The 23,870-nt window shown below is 47.1% G+C and overlaps 1 protein-coding gene across 1 annotated transcript in view; it reads right to left on the minus strand.

The window, feature by feature from the left end:
* Positions 1-23,870, minus strand: part of LOC141063430 (cystatin-C-like) — a 63,736-nt gene that overhangs the window by 9,406 nt on the left and 30,460 nt on the right. Inside the window, exons 2-3 of the mRNA XM_073557459.1 lie at positions 21,872-22,092; positions 1,897-2,001 (exon numbers count right to left, since the gene is read on the minus strand). Of these exons, the coding sequence (XP_073413560.1) occupies positions 1,897-2,001; positions 21,872-22,084 (318 nt within the window). The 5' untranslated portion in view covers positions 22,085-22,092. The remainder of the gene's footprint in view (positions 1-1,896; positions 2,002-21,871; positions 22,093-23,870) is intronic.

Genomic DNA, 23,870 nt, shown 5'->3' on the forward strand with positions numbered 1-23,870 from the left:
TATAATTTGCATTTGCCACCATTCATGATACGAGAGATGCTGTGCCTAGATACCATGCAGAGCTATATCGCCACAGTGTAAAATAGTGGTCCTGGAAAACCCCTATGGTCCCCTGTCGCGTGATTGCCAGTATTCACTGAATAACGGTGATCACAAAAAAGTCTTATTCAAAATTAATTTCTCTCTCCTCTGATATGATCTAGCCTATGATCAGAGGAGAGAGAAATGGGGTCTGCCGAGGCCTTCTGGCACTTCCTCCATCCCCGGATCCTACTGCTTCGTCCCCGGCCCTATGTGTCATCTTCCTGGAAAAAAATGGCGGGAACATGGGCAAGTGCACCCTCTGATATCTGCCAGCTGGTACCCTTAGTTTGATAAAAAATTATCATTTTTTATTTTATTTTTTCCATTCTTTGCCGTTATAGTTGGGGTTAGAGTTAGGGTTGTTAGGGTTGTGTTAGGGTTAGGGTTGTGTTAGGGTTGGAGTTAGGTTTGTGTTAGGGTTGAAGTTAGATTTAAAAAAATGACAATATGACTGGTAGTGTTGAGAGCAAGTGTTCACTACTTGAGTTTGCATCGGGTGCTTGGGTATGTACGGAGTATTGTGGATACCTGCATGTTTCTTCTTAGTGTCTAACATTCACAAAACATGCTGCAGGGCAGGAACTTGAACATGTCACTCGACCACCTGCAAATTCGGTGCATACCCGAGCACCCGATGCAAACTGGAGTAGCGAGCACTTGCGCTCACCACTAATGATGACATATTCAATATGACAACCTAAATTCTGAGTCGTACCTGTGGGTTCAAAATGCTCACTATGCACCTCGATAAAATCGTCGAGGGGTGTGGTTTTCAAAATGGGGTCACTTGTAGGGGGTTTCCACTGTTTAGGCACATCAGGGGCTCTCCAAACGTGACCATTCTCGATTCCAGACAATTTTGTATTCAAAAAGTCAAACGGTGCTGCTTCCCTTTTGAGCTCTGCCGTGTGCGAAACATTTTCACCACATATGGGGTATCGGCGTAATCAGGAGAAATTGCAAAACAAATTTTGTGGTTCATTTTCTCCTGTTACCCTAGTGAAAATAAAAAAAATTGGGTCTAAAGTAATTTTTTGGTGAAAAAATTAAATGTTCATATTTTTCTTCCACATGAATTCTGTTTTCGTGAGGCAACTGAATGGTTAATAAACTTCTTGAATGTGGTTTTGAAAATCTTGAGGAGTGCAGGTTTTATAATGAAATCTCTTTTGTGTATTTTCTGTCATGTAGGCCCATCAAAGTCACTTCAAATGTGATGTGGTCCCTAAAAAAATGGTTTTGTAAATTTTGCTGGAAAAATGAGAAATCACTGGTCAACTTTTAACACTTATAACTTCCTAACAAAAATAAATTATGTTTCCAAAATTGTGCTGATGTAAAGAAGATAGGTGACAAATGTTATTTATTAACTATTTTGTTTGACATAGCTCTCCTATTTAAGGGCACAAAAAATAAAGGTTGAAAATTGAAAAATTTTCAAAATGCCAAATTTCTGTTTTTTTCTTAAGTAAACGCAAGTCATATCGACAAACTTTTACCACTGTCATGAAGTACAATATGTCACGAAAAAATATTCTCAGTGGGATATGTTGAAGCACTCCAGAGTTATTGCTACATAAAGTGACAGTGGTCAGAATTATAAAATTTTGCATGGTCAATATTGGCTCGGTCACAAAAGGGTTAAACAAATGCAATTGTGAAATTTATTATTATTCCAACATCTATTGATTAAAGTGTACTTTGTTTGTGGGACAACCCCTTTAAAAATAAATTCATATGGTAAGTCAATTTTATCTCCTAGGAGTAAACAATGAAAGTACTGAACAATCTTCGGGTTATAATAGATTTTACCTGAGATACTTCTGAATTGGCCAAATCACAGTTATCAGCATGATTTTTTGTGCATGACGACCTCCCAATATCTAAATCAAGTTTGTAATTAGTTCCAGCAACAACCTACATTAAAAAAAACATAAAAAAAGTAATTACATGTATACTGCTGGTGCCCATTATGAGAAATCCAAGAATTCTATTAGTAATAAATACTGTATATTGTGTATTGTAGTCTAGTCAGAATAAACTTAAAGTGAACCTGTCTGCAGGATTGTGCTTAGTAAACTACAGACAGTGTCAGGTTGGTGCTATTATACTTATTAAAATGATAACTTGGTTGATGAAATCCGTCTTGTGGTTGTTGCTTATTCTTTATTTGCAGTTTTCAGTTAATGAGATTCTCGTGCTCCGGGGCCTGCTGTGAGAGGGACTGTGGGTGGAGCTTTATGTGGTTCTCTGGCAACATATTCTTCTATATGGCTTATGACAGGTCACTGATCCTTCACTGACCTGCCTCTATTTTACATACTGCATAGGATATTGTGTGGAAAAAAAGAAAAAATTAACATCCATCATGCAGGCGCTGACGGCGGCGCCCACGCTGCATCATGATGCAATGTATAGTATTCATGTATTCATTTGATTTAGTCATATAGTTTGCTGTAAAAAAAAATTATCTTAGTTAAATTGGCACCGGCGGCCGCCGCTGTGCAGCGGCATCTATCGCATTTTGATAGATGCTACTGTGAAAGTGCTGCCACCACCATTTTGCTATAGAAAAAAAAATTGACTCTATCAAGATGGCATCGGCAGCGCCTGTGCAGTGGGATCTATCAGATCGGCCGATAGATGCTACTGCGCAGGCGCTGTCGGCGGAGCCATTTTGGTTAAGACATTTTTATTCTCCTCACAAAACTATATGACTAAATCAAATGAATTCATGAATATTATCCATTGCTTTATGCTACAGTTCATGCCCCACCGCCAGCAACTGCCTGATGAATGTTATTTTTTTTTCCCACACAGTATGGAAAATACGGGGCGGGTTACTGAGGGATCAGAGACCTGTCATAAGCAATACAGATGAATACCTAAGCAGAGCACCACATAAAGCCAAGCCCACAGGCCGCCTCAAAGCACGAGAAACTCATTAACTGAAAACTGCAAATAAAGATTAAACAACAACCACAAGACGGATTTCATCACCCAGGTATCATTTTAATCTGTATAACGGCGCCGACCGGACACTGTGTGTTGTTAACACAATCCTGCTGACATGTTTACTTTAAAGGGAACCTGACAGCTGATACATGCTGCCTGATCTAGGAGCAGCATGTATCAGACACTGGCTGCGTGGTTTCAGCTATGTAGGTTTCCTCTGAAATGCTGCAGTATTTAAGAGACAAAACAGTTTAAAACCAGCAGGTGACTTCTCCCTGCCCATTATGGACCGGTCTCTCCCTGTATGTGCATGTAAGGAGAGACCTGTCACAACAGAGGAGTGGGCGGTGAGAATCCACCAGGACCCCCCTTTTTTGATTAATCTGTTATGCAGCTTGGTCCCTGGAATCATGCAGCCAGTGTTATATACATTCTGCACGTTGATTTATTATTGCATTTGCACCTTTTCGTCTAGTTCTCTGTGTTTTTTTGGCCAGTTTTCAATTGCGCCTTTTAAAACTTCATTTTAAATTTTTCTTCTATGTTAGTCATTGTGCACCAGGTTTGAAGTTTCCAGATGCTTTCTGCTGTTTCATCAATTGTGAGTTTTTAAGATATTGCAAAAAGTTTTGCACACATGTACTCTAGATCCCCCCCCGCCTCAATCCTCCTCCTCCAGAGTGATTTTACATCCTTCTGAATTTCTTAAATCCAAATTTTGTGGCATTTTAGTAGAACATATGACTTTTTCTGCTAAAAAGTCGCAAAAAAATTAAAGACAAAAAATAAAGAGCATTTTTCATTTTCCACAAACATCCATGAACAGTTCGCCATTTCAAAAATGTTCGAAAGATTTTGTTGCTAAATACAGGAACTAATAACACAAGACAGAAAAGTGATTTAAAAAATAGAAATGATGAATAGAGCCAAAAGAGTTATTCCTATTTTAGTCTTTCAAGGCTAAAATGGGGATACTCCATCAAAGTCCAACCACTGACTTTGCAGTTACAGAAAAAGCTAAAAAAGTCTTGAGCTATTCTGGTACTGTGGCGCCCCCAGAAGTATGGTCGCCACAGTGGCATTGCCTTCCTCCAGGGAGGGTGATGCCAGGCTTGGAAGCAATGAAGGGTCTCTCTAGCAGTTAACTATGTCATGCAACACAGTTCCCACTCCAGGCCAGCAGAGGGAGCTCTGAACCAGAATTGGGGGAGGAGTGCTCTCTGAGTGCCAGGAAGGGAAATTAGGAGTAAGTGTGAGGAGGGCAATGAGTGTAGACATGTGGAGAGAAGCTGGAGGTTGAGCTGGTAGGCTACGACCGAAGGTTCATCAAAGGCTTCACTGAAATAGCCACTCCTATGCAAAATCTTCTGGTGGGGCAGTCCAAGAAAGCCAAACAGAAAAGTTCCACATTTGAATGGAGTGAGGAGTTGGAGAGGTCCTTCACCCGACTGAAGATGGCTCTCACAGGAGATGAAGTTCTGGCCTACCCAGATTATGACCAGCCCTTTGTGCTGTATACTGATGCCAGCAACGTGGGACTGGGAGCAGTACTGTAACAGGTACAGAATGGCAAAGAAAGAGTGATCTCCTACGCCAGCAGGAAGCTTCGTCCTACCGAAAGGAACCCTGACAACTACAGTTCCTTCAAGCTGGAGTTCCTTGCCATAGTCTGGGCTGTGACTGAATGATTCAAGCATTACCTAGCTTCAGCCAAGTTTACCATCTTCACGGATAACAACCCATTGACTCACTTGGAAACTGCCAAACTAGGTGCACTGGAGCAGCGATGGATGGCTCGACTGTCTAACTATGAATTCACCATCAAGTACCAAGCGGGGCACAAGAATGCCAATGCTGATGCGCTGTCCAGAATGCCTAATCTGCCAGATGCAGGAGAAGATCCTGAGGCACTCGAAGAAATCGAGTTACCTGCCTTCCACCGGCCAATTGCGGCCCAACATGCCCAAGGAGTGAGAAACAGACAGTCTGGCTTGAAAGAGGCCACCCTAAAATCCATTGCCTCATCATGACTGGGCAGAAACGTAGGATAGCGACCCCGCAGTCCGCCTGGTGAAGGAGCTACTGTTACAAGCTGACTCACGCCCAGAGTCGGATGCTCCTGAAGAAACCCAGCAATTGTGGAAGGAAAGAGACAGGCTGTTCATCTATGAAGGAAAGCTGTGTTGGAGGAGTATCAATGCCCGCAATCATGAGCTGGTCTGGCAGGTGGTAGTCCTGAAGAGAGAGGCATCAATGGAGCTGGACACTTCGGATGGAAGAAGTTGGGATCTTTGCTCCGGGAGAGATTTTACTGGGCTGGTATGAGGAAAGCCATTGAAAATTGGTGCCGGGAGTGTGGACAATGCAACCTGCGCAGAAAGGACCGTAACAGCCAGTGAGCTCCTTTGCAGCCGATAATAACCAAACAACCACTTGAGTTGGTAGCCCTGTACCATGTGAAGCTGGTTCCAAGCCGGTCAGGCTACGTTTATGCTCTTACCATCGTGGACCACTACTCAAGATTCCTGGTAGTAGTGCCTGTCAAGGATCAAACAGCCAGGACAGCAGCCAGAGCATTCCAACAGCACTTTTGTCAACCACACGGGTATCCTGAGCGAGTGCTTACAGATCAAGGTCCAGCTTTTGAGGCAGAAGTGTTCCAGGAATTCTGTAACTTATACAGTTGCAAGAAGATCAGGACAACACCGTACCATCCACAGACCAATGGCATGTGTGAAAAGATGAATCAGATGGTAATCGACCTACTGAAGACCTTGCCTTTGGAAGAGAGGAATCTGTGGCCCGAAAAGTTGCCAGATCTGGTAGACCTCTACAATCACATTCCTGTGAATTCCACCAACTGCACTCCAGCCTACCTAATGAGAGCAAGGCCTGGTAAGCTGCCTATTGATTTGGATATGGGAGTCCTTACACCTGAAGTGACATCACCAGATGCTGACTGGGATGCAGAGCAGCAGCAACAGTACCGTAGAGTACAAGAGTGTGTGGAAAAGAGTTTAGCTCAGGCAAGACAAAAACAAGAAAGGCACTACAATAAACATGCACCCGCAGTTCCCTTGTCACCAAGAGAACAAGTGTGGCGCCCCCAGGAGTATGGTCGCCATAGTGGCTTTGCCTTCCTCCAGGGGAGGGTAATGCCAGGCTTGGCGGCAATGATGGGTCTCTCTCGCAGTCAATCCATACATGCAACACAGTTCCACTCCAGGCCAGCAGGGGGAACTCTGAACCAGGATTAAGGAGAGGAGTGCCCTCTGAGGGCCAGGAGGGGGGGAAGTCAGTTAGTCTGCGGAGGGTGAAGTGTGCAGACATGTGGGGAGAAGCTGGGGGTTGAGCTAGGAAGGCGAGCTCCCTCAGCTTGAGAGCGCATGAACTTGAGCCTGGTCTCCACGGCTGTATGGATACTAACGGTCCTACAGCAGATACCAGAGGAGTAGGAGGCTGTAAATGCCCTACTCCCATCTAAGACTTGAGGCACAACAGCAGCTTGGATAGAGAGCCAGGACTCAGAACGAGGAGTCCCCGAGAGAGGCTACAGCTGTCTGCCGTGCAAGTAAGGTTCTTGGGAACATTTGACAGGAGGAACTTCAGAGTAACTTATTACTGGAGTGCTTCATTCAAACCAGCGTTAGGAAGGAGACTGCACAGCCCGTCTGCTGAGAGAGAATCCCTGAGTTGCTTCCAGGCTAACCTGCTCCGTTACCATCTGTAATCAGGACCCTGGGCTGCAGTTATCAAGTAAACGTACAGAAATTGCACCCTGCTGTGTCTTGTCTGATTCCTACCCTTACGGCACTGCTACATCACCATGCCATCCACCTCTACACTGCCCTGGGACTATAGCTTCACCTGTGGGGAGCTTTTACACCCTTGCTGCACCCTACCATCAGTCCCAGCGGATCTGCATGCAGCATCGGCTTAACACCTCCCTTGCCGAGCACCACAGGTGGCGTCACAAACTATTCCATTCCATTAACTACATTCCCCCATTACTTGGGAGCCGAGGGCCACGGACCGGGTCACCGCTGCTGTGACACATTCCCCTTACACCGGCCCGGTACCGAGTACTCCACAGCCCTGGGAGGGCAACTCACAAGTCCTAAAGAGGAAAAGGAGCATGCATAAATTGGATGACCAATGGGAAGCTGAACCCTACACCATTCTACCCTCAAACTTTGACAATACCAAGGTGTGCCTTATTAGTAAAGATGGAGGAGAAACCTCAGCAGCAATATCGAGGGATCATTTGAACTTATGCCCTGACCAGTTAAAAGAAAGAATGGAAGAACAAAATAACATCCAACCCATAGAAGACGAAAAGGTCAGCACTATACTTGGAGAATTCCCTGCAAATTGGACTAAAGTAAATGATGCCATAGTGGTGCCAGTGTTGACATGTCCCCAACTGGTAGAACAAGAAGAAGTGACTCATGAGAACTCTGAGAATCAGGAAGTTCAAGCAGTGGATGCCACACCAGCGGTGGAGCCAGAGAATCCTCGCCCTGCCAGTGGTGAATCTGTCATGCCCACAGTGAGTAGAAGTGGTCCTAGGAAATCTAGCATCCCTGTGCTATGCAGAACCAACAGTAATGTAGCCAGTACAACACACTACACCAGTAGTAGTTAACACAAGGCATCCGGTAAGGTCAACAACAACACCAGTTGTGGAGGAACGCACACAGACCCGTTCCTCCCACGTCACCACGTGACGTAACTACACAGGCACAGCTCTCCGGCGCCCCCTTTGTCTCTCAGGTCAGTAAGGGAACTGCACCTAGAGCAAATGGTCGCCGGGGAGGAGGTCCTGTTACCCGCTGGGGGTTCTAAGATTCGTGATCAGAGTAAAAGCATCAGCCCAAGATTAAGTTTATAGTTTAATTGCCTTAAGGGCGCACTAGATAATTACATAAATATACAGTAAATTTGCAGTCAGAGAAAAGATATAACAATAAGGGTACAAGACTTAAGATATTAAGCTGGAGGTCAATTTACCAGATTGTAGGGTCATGTGGGTGCTGGGGAGCTCTGCAGTCCACAGGTACAAGAATCTTAGTTGCCGGACAGACCCCCAAAGCATGGGCCGCTGCTCCCCTCGGCAGGTCTGTCCCCAGGTCCTTCTTAGATCGTCATCGTCTGGATCTTCTGTGTGAAGGAATGAATGTCTGCCAGGGGCTGCTAGTCCTTAAGCATGCTAGGTTCCTCCCCCTGTGTCAGAGGGTGGGCTAATAATCTCCACCCTTTTAGCTCTCTGCAGAACTTATTTCCAATATCTAAGAAAGGGGATAACTTTCTACAGCATGATCGGATCAGAACATGAGAGGTACCAGTGAATGCGGTTTGTTTTGCCTGTCGTGTGGAGTGCAAACATGGCCCCATTGGGTCACTGTAGAGGGCCAATCTCTATATCTCAGGAATCAGTGCTCTAATCGACTCGGGAGTCACTCTGCCAGATGCACGATTTCCTCAGGGTCACCCGGATATTTTCATGTGTCCATAACTCGAAAGATGAGTTCATAATCCATGCTCCTAGGATGGAGCCAAAGCGTCTGGGACACACAAAGGACGTACATTACTGCGTCTGCTAGCAGGTACATTCTAATTGAAGCCCTAGGCTTTTTTCCGGCCCCCTGCTGGCACGGCTCCGTACCTGAGCTTTGAAGCTCTGTTTTGGGCCTATCCTCATTATCACACCAATGGCCCTGGCTATTTAGCATTGGAACACTAAATCCTGCTTGTATTTACTAAGTACACAGCATCTGGGGGTATAGAAGTCATTAGCTGCCTGTAATTTCTGAACTTAGACCAAAATGGATGCCAAGCTCAGACATGTGGCCCCATATCCAAGATGGCGGCTGCTCCTTCATCACACCTCCCTGCTTTAGAGGGCGCTAGGGGGTATCACATTCTGCACCCTCTCCTTGCCGGGACAGCCCATCAGCGTTACCATGGTCCCTGCCTCTTTTGTGGCGAATGGTGAAGTGATACTGTTGGAGAGAGAGGCTCCAGCGTAGCAACCTCCCATTCGTCCCAGAGACCGTGTGTAACCAGCTGAGGGGGCTGTGGTCTGTTTCCACGGTGAATTGGCGTCCGTACAAGTATGGCTGCAGACGCTGCAGGGCCCACACAATTGTCAGACATTCCTTCTCCATCGTGGAATAGGCCACTTCCCTCGGCAGGAGCTTCCGGCTCAGGTACAGAACGGGGTGTTCATGGCCCGTAGCGTCGACCTGGCTGAGCACAGCACCGAGGCCGAAGTCGCTGGCATCGGTCTGCACTACGAACGGCCGCGTGAAGTCGGCTGCCTGCAGTACAGGAGAACTAGAAAGGGCGGTCTTGAGCGCCTGGAAAGCTGTCTCGCAGGCGACTGTCCAGTCGACTGCGACGGGCAGCCTCTTCTTGATGAGGTCCGTCAAGTTCTTGGCCAGGGCACTATAGTGTGGAACAAACCTCCTATAATACCCGGCTGTCCCCAAGAAGGACATCACCTGCTTCTTGGTCCTGGGGGTGGGCCAGGATGCGATGGCATCCACCTTCCCGGGCTCTGGCTTCAGAGCTCCCCCACCTACCCGGTGCCCCAGGTAGTGGACCTCACTCATACCCAGCTGGCACTTTTCGGGCTTAATGGTCAAGCCTGCTCGCTGGATCCGCCCGAGCACCTGCGCCAGGTGCTCTAGGTGATCTTCCCAGGTGGGACTGAAGATGGCGATGTCGTCTAGGTACACGGTCGCACACCCTTCCAGTCCCTCGAGCAGCGTGTTGACCATCCTCTGAAAAGTGGCAGGGGCATTCTTCATGCCGAATGGCATCACCGTGGACTCATACAGTCTGAATGGGGTGATAAAGGCAGAGCTTTCCCGTGCCCCAGGGGTCAGGGGAATCTGCTAATACCCCCTGGTCAGATCCATGATGGTCAGGTACTTGGCCCCGGCCAGCCGATCGAGCAGGTCATCGATGCGCGGCATTCGGTACGCATCGGTGACCGTCACAGCGTTGAGCCCCCGGTTGTCCACGCAGAACCGCGTAGTTCAGTCCTCTTTAGGGACGAGGACTACAGGCGAAGCCCACGCACTATTGGACACTTGGATCACCCCCAGCTTCAGCATCTCGTCTATCTCTTGGCGCATGTGCTGCTGCACCTCAAGAGAGACCCGATATGCTGAACGCCGGATCGGGGGGTGATTGCCGGTGTCCACGTCATGGACGGCTGTCTCAGTCCTTCCGGGCAGGCTGCTGAACAGCTCCCTAAAGGGGTGTAGGGTGACCCTCAGCTGGGAACGTTGTTCCTCTGAGAGCTGGTGGCCAACCCCCACATCCTCGATGGATCCACCCGCCTTGGCTTGGGTGAGCAGATCCAGGAGGGTTTCTACCTCTCCTTCCTCGGGAAGGTTGCACACTGGGTGGGCACAAGCCTCCCGCTCATGATGGGCCTTCATCATGTTCACATGGAAGGCCTTCCTCCTTCCACGGGCGTGGTCCAGGGTGACCAGATAGGTGACAGCGTTGAGCCGCTGGTGCACGAGGTATGGACCCTCCCAGGCCGCCTGAAGCTTGTTTTGAGGTACGGGGACCAGTACCTACACTTTTTGACCCCCCTCGTAGGTCCGCTCACAAGCATTCTGGTCGTACCACCGCTTCTGGTCAGCCTGGGCTTGGGCCATATTGTCATGCACCAGCCGTGTCAAGGCCGTCATTCTGTCCCGGAAGCGCCCGACATACTCAACGACCGACACTCCAGGGGTAGCCAAATCCCCTTCCCATGCTTCCTTCACCAGAGCAAGGGGCCCCCGTACACGTCGCCCGTACAGGAGCTCAAAGGGGGAGAACCCTGTTGAGGCCTGTGGGACCTCCCGGTAGGCAAACAGCAGGTGTGGGAGATACCGCTCCCAGTCTCTCCCGTGGGAGTCGACCAACATCTTCAGCATCTTCTTTAAGGTGCCGTGCCATTGAACCGCTCACACAGGCCATTGGTCTGTGGGTGGTACGGGCTGGCTACCAGATGTTGCACCTGTACCTGCTTACAGAGAGACTCCATCAGCTGCGACATGAACAGGGTCCCTCGGTCGGAGAGCATTTCCTGGGGAAACCCCACTCTGGAGAAAATCTCCAGTAAGGCAGTGGCCACTTTGTCGGCCCGAATGGACGACAAAGCTACCGCCTCCGGGTACCGGATGGCATAGTCCACTACCATTAGTATGAAGCATTTCCCGGAGCGGCTGGGAGTGGACAAAGATCCAATGAGATCCACAGCCACCCTCGAGAAAGGCTCTTCGATGATGGGCAGAGTTACCAGTGGGGATTTGGGGCACCGCCCCACCATCCCTACCCTCTGACAGGTGTCACAAGAACGGCAGTAGGCAATCACCTCGGTCCTCATTCCTGGCCAGTAGAAATGCTGAGCTAGCCTGGCCCTGGTTTTAGCGATCCCTAGGTGTCCGGCCATGGGAATCTCGTGTGCGATCCGCAACAATTCTGCCCTGAATGGATAGGGTATCACTAACTGTCGGTCCCTGGGCCACGCCTCCGGTGAACCCTGCTGGACCGTTACCTGGTACAGCCGTCCCTGGTCCCAGACCATTCGCTCGCGGTTGGACTCCAGGGGAGGCTGTGCCGCCTGCTCCTTGAGAGCTTTCAGGCTAGCGTCAGCTTCCAACGCTGCCTGAAATCCCTGACTCGATGTGGCAAGAATTGACGAAACTGTCACCTCCTCTGTCAGCTCCCCGGGATCTGTCTCCTGGCTGCTGTCTGACTCGGCAGTCACTTGGTCAGAGAGAGGGGAACTGTCGGACCTCCGCGAGGCTCCTTGGGCTCCGACGCTCATACTCCTGGTAACAGCGGCCATGACCGCTGAGACCACAGGTAGCACCTGCTTCCCCTCGGCCCCCGACCAAGTCGCCGGGTCAGGCAGACTTCCCTGGCCTCCTAACATCCCGGATGTGGGGAACTCCAGCCCTGGGGTCTTACCTGGTGGCTCCTCTCCCGGGACGCCCCCTCCCCCCATGGTCTGTTCCTCTTTCTGCAGAGGCCCTCGACTCAGCAGGCTGGATTCACTTAGGGGCCCTACACTGCCCATAGCAGCCCCTCCCTCCACCTCTGAGCTCTCCCCTGCAGGCTTCTCACCTGTCCTCACTGTGAGCCCCGTGTGTGTAGTGTCAGTGCATGGCTTACCATCAGGTTTCACTCCCTCCTCCACTGTTGGAGGCACATTCAACACATTAACATTAGCATTCACAGTAGGGTCATGACATTCTTGGGGAGCCAGACTTGGGGGTTCAGTGGTCACCCACTGAGACACTAGCCGCCCCAAATCGGTCCCAAGCAACACATTGGCAGGAAAATTTGGAATTACTCCCACCTCCATTGTTGGAGGCACATTCAATACATTAGCATTGGCAGTCACAGTAGGGTCATGACATTCTTGGGGAGACGGACTTGGGGGTTCAGTGGCCACATACTGAGACACTAGCCACCCCAAATCGGTCCCAAGCAACACATTGGCAGGAATATTTGGCGTTACTCCCACCTCCCGCATTCCCCTCCCGGCACCCCAGTCCAAAAACACCTTGGCGACGAGCAGCGCCGGTTCAACACCTCCAATTCCGGAGATGGAAAGGGTTTTCCCAGGCACCAAGTCTTGAGGGGACACCACCTCAGGACGTACCAGGGTTCGTTCAGCGCCTGTGTCCCGCAGTCCCATGACCGCTGAGCGGCCGATGGTGATGGGTTGGTAATTGTCCAGGGACCTCCCACCACCCCCTCCCACACACAAAACAGTGGACGGTTTCTGGGACAGGGATGGGGCCTTATGGCGCTAGGGACAAGCAGCCTTAAAGTGTCCCAGCTGGTTGCAATGATGACAACGTCTGGGTTCTGCTCCTGGCCTGGAGAGGGCAGCAGGGGGGTACACCCCTTGCACTCTGGGGGCTGGGGGGACAGAGGCAGGACTGGGCTTACCCCCTTCTCCAGGTGCTGCTGGCAGGCTTCTTCAGCTCAGAGGCCCCGTTGTTGGCATACTCGTCTGCCAGGGCGGCTGTAGCAGAAGCCCCCTTTGGTTTCCGGTCACGGAGGAATTGCTGGAGGTTCTCTGGGCAGTTCCACAAGAACTGCTCCGTGACAAACAGTTCCTGGACCTCCTGGCGGGTGGTGAGCTCTAGACCCGAGGTCCAGTGCTCCGCAGCTCTCAGCAGTGCCCGCATATGGTCGGTCCAGGTGTCCTTTGAGCCCCGCTGCAGGCTCCGGAACTTCCTGCGGTACGACTCCGGGGTGAGGTTGTAGTGCTGGATCAGGGCCTGCTTGATGCTGTTGTAGTCCTGCTCCTCCCCGGCAGGTAAGTCCCCCAAAACTTCCAGGGACTTACCCCTCAAACGGGGGGGTCAGGTACCTTGCCCACTGATCCAGGGCCAGATGGTGTTGGAGGCAGGTTCTTTCAAAGGTCAGCAGAAAGGAATCCAGGTCTCCATCCTTTTCAAGCAGGGGGAAGTCCTCCACCCGGACCTTGGAAGCCTTGGTCCCTGGTGGGGCTGGAGCGTACAGCGGGAGCCCGTGCTGAGCCATCTCCAGTCCGTGCCGGCGCTACGCAGCTTCACGGCGTTCAGTATGCTCACGCTCCGCTGCTCTCTCAGCCGCCGCTTGCTCACGCTCCGCTGCTTTCTCTGCTGCAGCTAGTAGTCTGTTATGGGCGGCGTCGTTACCAGCCTCGAGCTGTGCCATAGCCGCTTGGAAAAGGGCCTCCGATCTGGACAGGCTGGGGTGGGCAGGTAGTGGGCAGTCCACTGCGGGACTGAGCACGGGGGTCTGGCTCCTTGGGGAGCCCTGGCTGAGCTCCCCCTCACCTTCATTGGTATTGTCCTCCACCACCTCCTCATAGACCATAGCATTGGCCTCCCCCTTTGTCCTACTCCTGGTGCCTTCCGCCATCTTGGGAACCTCTGGTTACTGACACAGCTGCAACCCTGGCCTCGCACACAACTTATTATATTTGCACTCTGACCGTCTAGTGTTGGGCTGACCTTAAGACCCCAGCAGTGAAAGTTACCGCTGGTAGTCTCTAGTGTCTGGGAGTAGGGATCCCACGCACACTATTACTCTGATCCCACCGCTTGCCACCAAGTGTGGAGGAACGCACACAGACCCGTTCCTCCCACGTCACCACTGTGATGTAACTACACAGGCACAGCTCTCCGGCGCCCCCTTTGTCTCTCAGGTCAGTAAGGGAACTGCACCTAGAGCAAATGGTCGCCGGGGAGGAGGTCCTGTTACCCGCTGGGGGATCTAAGATTCGTGATCAGAGTAAAAGCATCAGCCCAAGATTAAGTTTATAGTTTAATTGCCTTAAGGGCGCACTAGATAATTACAGAAATATACAGTAAATTTGCAGTCAGAGAAAAGATATAACAATAAGGGTACAAAACTTAAGATATTAAGCTGTAGGTCAATTTACCAGATTGTAGGGTCATGTGGGTGCTGGGGAACTCTGCAGTCCACAGGTACAAGAATCTTAGTTGCCGGACAGACCCCCAAAGCATGGGCCGCTGCTCCCCTCGGCAGGTCTGTCCCCAGGTCCTTCTTAGATCATCATCCTCTGGATCTTCTGTGTGAAGGAATGAATGTCTGCCAGGGGCTGCTAGTCCTTAAGCATGCTAGGTTCCTCCCCCTGTGTCAGAGGGTGGGCTAATAATCTCCACCCTTTTAGCTCTCTGCAGAACTTATTTCCAATATCTAAGAAAGGGGATAACTTTCTACAGCATGATCGGATCAGAACATGAGAGGTACCAGTGAATGCGGTTTGTTTTGCCTGTCGTGTGGAGTGCAAACATGGCCTCATTGGGTCACTGTAGAGGGCCAATCTCTATATCTCAGGAATCAGTGCTCTAATCGACTCGGGAGTCACTCTGCCAGATGCACGATTTCTTCAGGGTCACCCGGATATTTTCATGTGTCCATAACTCGAAAGATGAGTTCATAATCCATGCTCCTAGGATGGAGCCAAAGCGTCTGGGACACACAAAGGATGTATATTCCTGCGTCTGCTAGCAGGTACATTCTAATTGAAGCCCTAGGCTTTTTTCCGGCCCCCTGCTGGCACGGCTCCGTACCTGAGCTTTGAAGCTCTGTTTTGGGCCTATCCTCATTATCACACCAATGGCCCTGGCTATTTAGCATTGGAACACTAAATCCTGCTTGTATTTACTAAGTACACAGCATCTGGGGGTATAGAAGCCGTTAGCTGCCTGTAATTCCTGAACTTAGACCAAAATGGATGCCAAGCTCAGACATGTGGCCCCATATCCAAGATGGCGGCTGCTCCTTCATCACACCAGTGTTACGCAGATCTACCTGTACTACTCAAGGTATACCACCCATCAGATTCCGCATATAACTAAGTTAAAGTAATGTAAGTGTTAACATGTATATATGTAACTGTTCAAATTTTGTGCCTACAGATATTCTGTAAGAAATTTCCTTTTTGAGTTTTCCCGTTTGTGTTATGGACATTTTGGCCACTGGACTAGGTGTGGTCACTAACTTTGTACATAGTTCACCATTTGCCCAGGAATAGACCATGGACGTTGATGCATGGACTTACCATCACAGGACTATTTTTGGAGCCTTTGGTTTTTGTAATTTTTCATTTTTCTAAATCTTGTACATTTATATTGTTTATTATGTTTGTATGTTTTTCATCAGCCCAGGAGTGCTGAATTGCACTAGGGGGGAATGTGGCGCCCCCAGGAGTATGGTCGCTACAGTGACATTGCCTTCCTCCAGGGAGGGTGATGCCAGGCTTGGAAGCATTGAAGGGTCTCTCTAGCAGTTAACCATGTCAAGCAACACAGTTCCCACTCCAGGCCAGCAGAGGGAGCTCTGAACCAGAATTGGGGGAGAAGTGCTCTCTGAGGGCAAGGATGGGAAATTAGAAGTTAGTGTGAGGAGGGCAATGAGTGTAGACATGTGCAGAGAAGCTGGAGCTTGAGCTGAGGATAGAGAGCTCCCTCCCAGTGATAGCGCATGGTCTGGAGCCTGGTCTCCACGGTTGTATGGATACTGAAGGTCCTGCAACAGAAACCAGAGGAATAGGAAGCTGTAAATGCTCTATTCCCACCTAAGACTCGGAGGAACAACAGCGACGTGTGAGCCAAGAGAAATAGTGGACTACGGCTGTCTGCCATACGAGGTAGATCCGAAAGGGAAGAAGAAGGAGGAACTTCAGTGTAACACAGTACTGCATGAACCTCAAGTAAGCGCTAGAGAGGAGACTACACAACCCATCTGAGAGAGAGATTACTAAGTTGCTTCCAGGCTAATCATCTCCTGTGTCATCTGGTGGCGTCACAAATCACTCATAAACTTTATTTCATCACTCAAACCCCTTTTACATGGGCGCCCAGGGCCACGGACCGGGTCACTGCTGCTGTGACACCTCCCTCTGAGAGACCGGCCTGCTCCCGAGTACCCCACAGCCCTGGGAGGGTGACCCAGTACCATAAAGCCCATAGAATTAAACAGAAGTTACCGAAACAGTGGCGTAGCACTGCAAGTTAGTCTGATCCTGTAGCTCCAATTCCAGCAGTTGGAGCTGCATGGAAGAAATCCAGTCTCAGCTATGAAAGGCTGAGAGGGCATTAACCCTATAAGGGATACTTGTCTTAGTTTCTTAAAGGTTCCCAGACGTAATGCATCTTAACAGAAAACCTTTATTGATGATTGAGCACTGAGATGCACGAGTGCTTGGTACTCGAATTTAGCACATCGGATGCTCAGGTGTGTTTGACTCGAATAGCGAGCATAATGAAAGAGAATGTGAAACTCGAGCTGTGGACGGTCAGTTTCTCTCTCTATAAGAGTCCATCTGACAGTGGAGTCCCTGCATTTCAAGCAGGGAAATACCCCTCTTCAGTGCGACTCAGATGATTCATATGAGCTTCTTACGGGGACCCAAGCGTTCAAGCACCAATACACGGCAATGCTCAATACTCGATTGAACACCCCAATGCTCCATCGAGTATCAAGCACTGTCAAGCACTTTTCCCCATCACTAGTAACATATGAATTTGGCAATATGCTTCTTACAGACAATCAAATAAAGATATAACACCAAGACCTCTAGTGACATAATTATAGGGGATGCAAAATTTATAATCACTACTGAGCCCCTCAGAATAAACCCCAGTTCAATTATGGCACATGATCATTGAGGGAAGGTTTCTGTACAAATATTTAAGGCTCAGGACCTTCAGTAGATGCTTCTGAAGTCACCCTATAGTTGTACTAGGCTGAACTTAAGCTGGCCGTGCATTCTCTATGAGAAAACTGTTATCGGCTGTGTCTTCTGTGCTAGACAAGAAAGCTATCGGCAACCTGAAATTGGACATGCTCAATCAACATCTTCCGTGATGATCAGCTGTCTTTGGCCCCACAATAGACTGTTGGCTGAACCCCTTTATATTAGCGTGTTTAGCAGACATTATTCTAATGTGTATGGGGGTCTCTAGACCAACACTGGGCTAAATGGTGATTGGAGATTGGGTTCAGTTAAAATGCAGGGGGCTATTCAGATCTTGAATGGAGAAAGAAAATACATTGTTTTGTATGGGGAATGAAGAGAATGAATCATATACAAAGTAGTTAAATCTATTGGTGCTAACTAGAGTTGAGCGATACCGTCCGATACTTCAAAGTATCGGATCGGAATGGATCGGCCGATCTTAAAAAAAAGTATCGGTATCGCCGATTCCGATACCGGAAGTCCCATTCAAGTCTATGGGACTTCCGGTATCGGAATAAGAAAAACCCTGTTTTTGCCTTGTACAGCCTCTCTGGGGTCTGTACGGGCCTTTCGGGGGGCTGTGCCGGCCTGCCAGGGGGTCTGTGCAGGCTCCGGTGGTCTGTGCCGGCCTGCCGGGGGGCTGTGCCGGCCTGCCGGTGGTCTGTGCAGGCTCTGGTGGGCTGTGCCGGCCTGCCGGGGGGCTGTGCCGGCCTGCCGGGGGGCTGTGCAGGCTCCGGGGGGCTGTGCCGGCCTGCCGGGGGGCTGTGCCGGCCTGCCGGTGGTCTGTGCAGTTTTCGGGGGTCTGTGCAGGCATCGTCCGATGGGACTACAAGTCCCATCGGGCGATGCCTGCTACCATGACAGTGATTGACACATTAGCCAATGATGGGACAGTAGTAGTCCCATCATCCGGCTAATGTGTTGAATGTAAAAAAAAAAAAAAAAAAAAATTACATGCTACATACATGCTACATACATACAACATGCATACTACATACATGCTACATTCATACTACATACTACATACATGCTACATTCATACTACATATATACTACATGCAACATACATACTACATATATACTACATGCATGCAACATGCATACTACATATATACTACATGCAACATACATACTACATATATACTACATGCATGCAACATGCATACTACATATATACTACATGCTACATACATACTACATATATGCTACATATATACTACATGCATGCTACATACATACTGCATGCTACATACATGCTACATACATACTACATATATGCTAAAAAAAAAAAAAAGTCCCTAGTCTCACTTTATGCCATTGCTGTGTGGGAATTTCTGTCACAGGACAGTTATGTCCCCCCTGGGACATTGTAATAAAGTAAGAAAAAAAAAAAAGGGTAAAAATAATTAAAAAAAAAATCGCTAAATAAATTAAAAAAAAAAAAAATATTCCCCAATAAATTCATTTTTTGGAAATAAAAAAAAAAAACACAATAAAAGTACACATATTTGGTATCGCCGCGTCCGTAACGACCCGCCCTATAAAACTGTCCCAATAGTTAACCCCTTAAGCGAACCCCTTAAAAAATAAAAATAAAAAACGAAGCAAAAAATAATGATTATCATACCGCCGAACAAAAAGTGCAATAACGCGCGATCAAAAAGACGCATATAAATATCCATGGTACCGCTGAAAACGTCATCTTGTCCCACAAAAACGAGCCACCACACAGCATCATCAGAGAAAAAATAAAAAAGTTATAGCTCGCAGAACAAAGTGATGCAAAAATAATCATTTTTTATATAAAATTGTTTTCATTGCAAAAAAAAAGTCCCTAGTCTCACTTTATGCCATTGCTGCGTGGGAAATTCCCACACAGCAATGGCATAAAGTGAGACTAGGGACTTTTTTTTTTTTAAGTGGCGGAGGAATACAGTGCGGAAGGATACCTACCTTCCGTCATTGGATTCCTGCAGCCCGTAGAGAACGGCAGCATCAGCTGATGCTGCAGTTCTCTACCCAAGATCGTCGTGGGACACACTCGTGGACTGCTTCGGATCGTGGGTGAGTATTTTTGTGGTTTGTTATGTTAATATTTATTCCGTAAAAGACAATGGCTTCGGGGAACAATGTGACAAGTATTGGTAAGTATGTTACTCTATGTTATATGTACTGTATGTCTATGTATGTATTGTATGAATGTATTGTATGTAGCATGCATGTAGTATATATGTGGTATGTATGTAGCATGTAGTATGTATGTAGTATGTATGTAGCATGCATGTAGCATGCAGTATGTATGTAGCATGCATGTAGTATATATGTAGTATGTATGTAGCATGTAGCATGTAGTATGTATGTGGTATGTATGTAGCATGTAGTATGTATGTAGCATGCATGTAGTATGTATGTAGTATGTATGTAGTATATATGTAGTATGTATGTAGCATGTAGTATGTATGTAGCATGCATGTAGTATATATGTCGTATGTATGTAGCATGTAGTATGTATGTAGCATGCATGTAGTATGTATGTAGTATGTATGTATGTGGTATGTATGTAGCATGTAGTATGTATGTAGCATGCATGTAGTATATATGTGTTATGTATGTAGCATGTATGTAGTATGTATGTAGTATGTATGTAGTATGTATGTGGTATGTATGTAGCATGCATGTAGTATGTATGTAGTATATATGTGGTATGTATGTAGTATGTATGTAGTATGTATGTAGTATGTATGTAGTATACAGTATGTATGTAGCATGTATGTAGTATGTATGTAGTATATATGTAGTATGTATGTAGCATGTAGTATGTATGTAGCATGCATGTAGTATATATGTAGTATGTATGTAGCATGTAGTATGTATGTAGCATGCATGTAGTATGTATGTAGTATATATGTGGTATGTATGTAGTATGTATGTGGTATGTATGTAGCATGTAGTATGTATGTAGCATGCATGTAGTATATATGTAGTATGTATGTAGCATGTAGTATGTATGTAGCATGCATGTAGTATGTATGTAGTATATATGTGGTATGTATGTAGTATGTATGTGGTATGTATGTAGCATGTAGTATGTATGTAGCATGCATGTAGTATATATGTAGTATGTATGTAGCATGTAGTATGTATGTAGCATGCATGTAGTATGTATGTAGTATGTATGTATGTGGTATGTATGTAGCATGTAGTATGTATGTAGCATGCATGTAGTATATATGTGTTATGTATGTAGCATGTATGTAGTATGTATGTAGTATGTATGTAGTATGTATGTGGTATGTATGTAGCATGCATGTAGTATGTATGTAGTATATATGTGGTATGTATGTAGTATGTATGTAGTATGTATGTAGTATGTATGTAGTATACAGTATGTATGTAGCATGTATGTAGTATGTATGTAGTATATATGTAGTATGTATGTAGCATGTAGTATGTATGTAGCATGCATGTAGTATATATGTAGTATGTATGTAGCATGTAGTATGTATGTAGCATGCATGTAGTATGTATGTAGTATATATGTGGTATGTATGTAGTATGTATGTGGTATGTATGTAGCATGTAGTATGTATGTAGCATGCATGTAGTATATATGTAGTATGTATGTAGCATGTAGTATGTATGTAGCATGCATGTAGTATGTATGTAGTATATATGTGGTATGTATGTAGTATGTATGTGGTATGTATGTAGCATGTAGTATGTATGTAGCATGCATGTAGTATATATGTAGTATGTATGTAGCATGTAGTATGTATGTAGCATGCATGTAGTATGTATGTAGTATGTATGTAGTATTTTTTTTTTTTTTTTTTTAACATTTAACACATATGCGGATGATGGGACTACTACTGTCCCATCATTGGCTAATGTGTCAATCACTGTCATGGTAGCAGGCATCGCCAGATGGGACTTATAGTCCCATCGGACGATGCTTGCACAGACCCCCGGACATCAGCACAGCCCCCCGGCAGGCCGGCACAGCCCCCCGGCAGGCCGGTACAGACCCCCACAGGGTGCACAGACCACCGGCAGGCCGGCACAGCCCCCCGGCAGGCCGGTACAGACCCCCACAGGGTGCACAGACCACCGGCAGGCCGGCACAGCCCCCCGGCAGGCCGGTACAGACCCCCACAGGGTGCACAGACCACCGGCAGGCCGGCACAGCCCCCCGGCAGGCCGGTACAGACCCCGGGCAGTCCACACAGCCCCCCAGCAGAGACCCCCGGAAGGCCCGAAATGACGGCGCATCATGATGCGCACACACCGCGCATCATGATGACGTCATTTCGGCTGTCAATCAACTTTGAACTTCAACTTCCGATTCCGATGCCGACTTCCGATATTGAAAAAATATCGGAAGTCGGTATCGGAATTCCGATACAGCAAGTATCGGCCGATACCCGATACTTGCGGTATCGGAATGCTCAACACTAGTGCTAACTTAATAATGAACACATTGACATTATCCTCATAGTGTGATTTTCACATTTACATGAATCTCTCACAGTAATATTAGCTTCTTTGAATTACCTGACTTTGAGCTGACTTAATGCAGCTTAGTTTGTAGAGGTTTGCATCATTTGATCCTTCATTGTACTCCATAACAGCAAAGTTTGCAGCCTCTCGCACATCGTCCCTATTGGGATTAATAGTCGTGTAACCTCCCACTAACATACCGCCACCAGTGACAACAAGCGCGAGGCATGAGGCGGCAATAAGGCACATGTACAAGTATACGGCCATAGTTTTACCTGAAAGAAAGAGTAAATCTATAAACGTCAACTCATGGACAGAAGTATACATATAAAGGCTCATTTGAATTGAAAAAATTCTTACAGATATAGCATTCATTAAACTACCCGCTGGCGCTATGCCAGCAACAGAGTGACCCACATTAGTGTAATGACAAAAATTTTTTTTTTATGAAACCATGTGCAATGGAGGAACTTTTATGGGTTATTTAAGAATAAGTATTGTTTTTTTTTGTCTTTTAAAAAAAGTTCCCCAGTTCATTCAAATGAAATAAGGCAAAAATTGTTTTTCCCCCCCAAAAAAGGACATGCAATTTTGCATTATTGAAACGATAATAGTAATAACTAAGCAACTTTTATTATTCGTTTTTTAACAAATACGGTATAAAACAGTTAATTATAAGTACAATATGTACAAAAGAAGTGTTTAGCCCCTTACCTACAATTGACGTAATATTCCGTCCATGTGACCCTGGACCTAATCACCATGGACGGAATATTACGTCACCGCGATCAGCGGCGCCCACGTGGTGAGCGCCGCTGATCGCGGCCGAGTGTCAGCTAATTATCATAGCTGACACCCGGCACAATGTGTCAGGGGCGGTCACGGACCGCCCCGACACGTTAACTCCTTGCACACCGCGATCAAACACGATCGCGGTGTACCGGGGGTTAAAGGGAAGCATCGGCAGGGAGGGGGCTCCCTCCTTGCTTCCCTGAGCCCCCCACGGCAGCGCAATGTGCAGAGCTGCTGCGGGGGTCTCCTTTCCTGCAGGTCCCCGGATCCAATATGGTGACGGGGGCCTGCAGGAAGCTGGCTTCCTCAGTGCCTGCAAAGCGCAGGCATGAGGAAGCCTGTGCAGTGCCTGTGACAGATCGCTGATCTGTCACAGTGATCTGTGATGGGACAGATCAGCGATCTGTCACAGGACAGTTATGTCCCCCCTGGGACATTGTAATAAAGTAAGAAAAAAAAAAAGGGTAAAAATAATTTTAAAAAAATCGCTAAATAAATTAAAAAAAAAAAAAATATTCCCCAATAAATTCATTTTTTGGAAATAAAAAAAAAAAACACAATAAAAGTACACATATTTGGTATCGCCGCGTCCGTAACGACCCGCCCTATAAAACTGTCCCAATAGTTAACCCCTTAAGCGAACCCCTTAAAAAATAAAAATAAAAAACGAAGCAAAAAATAATGATTATCATACCGCCGAACAAAAAGTGCAATAACGCGCGATCAAAAAGACGCATATAAATATCCATGGTACCGCTGAAAACGTCATCTTGTCCCGCAAAAAACGAGCCACCACACAGCATCATCAGAGAAAAAATAAAAAAGTTATAGCTCGCAGAACAAAGTGATGCAAAAATAATCATTTTTTATATCAAATTGTTTTCATTGCATAAAAGCGCCAAAACATAAAAAAACGACCTAAATGAGGTATCACTGTAACCGTACTGACCCAAAGAATAAAACCACCTTATAAATTTTACCGCACCCAGAACGGCGTAAACGCACCACCCAAAAGAAATTCATGAAACGCTGGTTTTTGTAAATTCTGCGTCCCAAAAAACGAAATAAAAAGCGATCAAAAAATGTCACATGCCCGAACATGATACCAATAAAAGCGTCAACTCGTCCCGCAAAAAATAAGACCTCACTTGACTCGGTGGGTCAAAATATGGAAAAATTATAGCTCTCAATATGTGGTGATGCAAAAACTATTTTTACAATAAAAAGCGTCTTTTAGCGTGCGACGGCCGCCAAACATAAA

This window comes from Dendrobates tinctorius, unplaced genomic scaffold, assembly GCF_039654945.1.
Source record: "Dendrobates tinctorius isolate UK_male_01 unplaced genomic scaffold, ASM3965494v1 ptg000250l, whole genome shotgun sequence".
In the NCBI taxonomy this organism is placed as follows: Eukaryota; Metazoa; Chordata; class Amphibia; order Anura; family Dendrobatidae; genus Dendrobates; species Dendrobates tinctorius.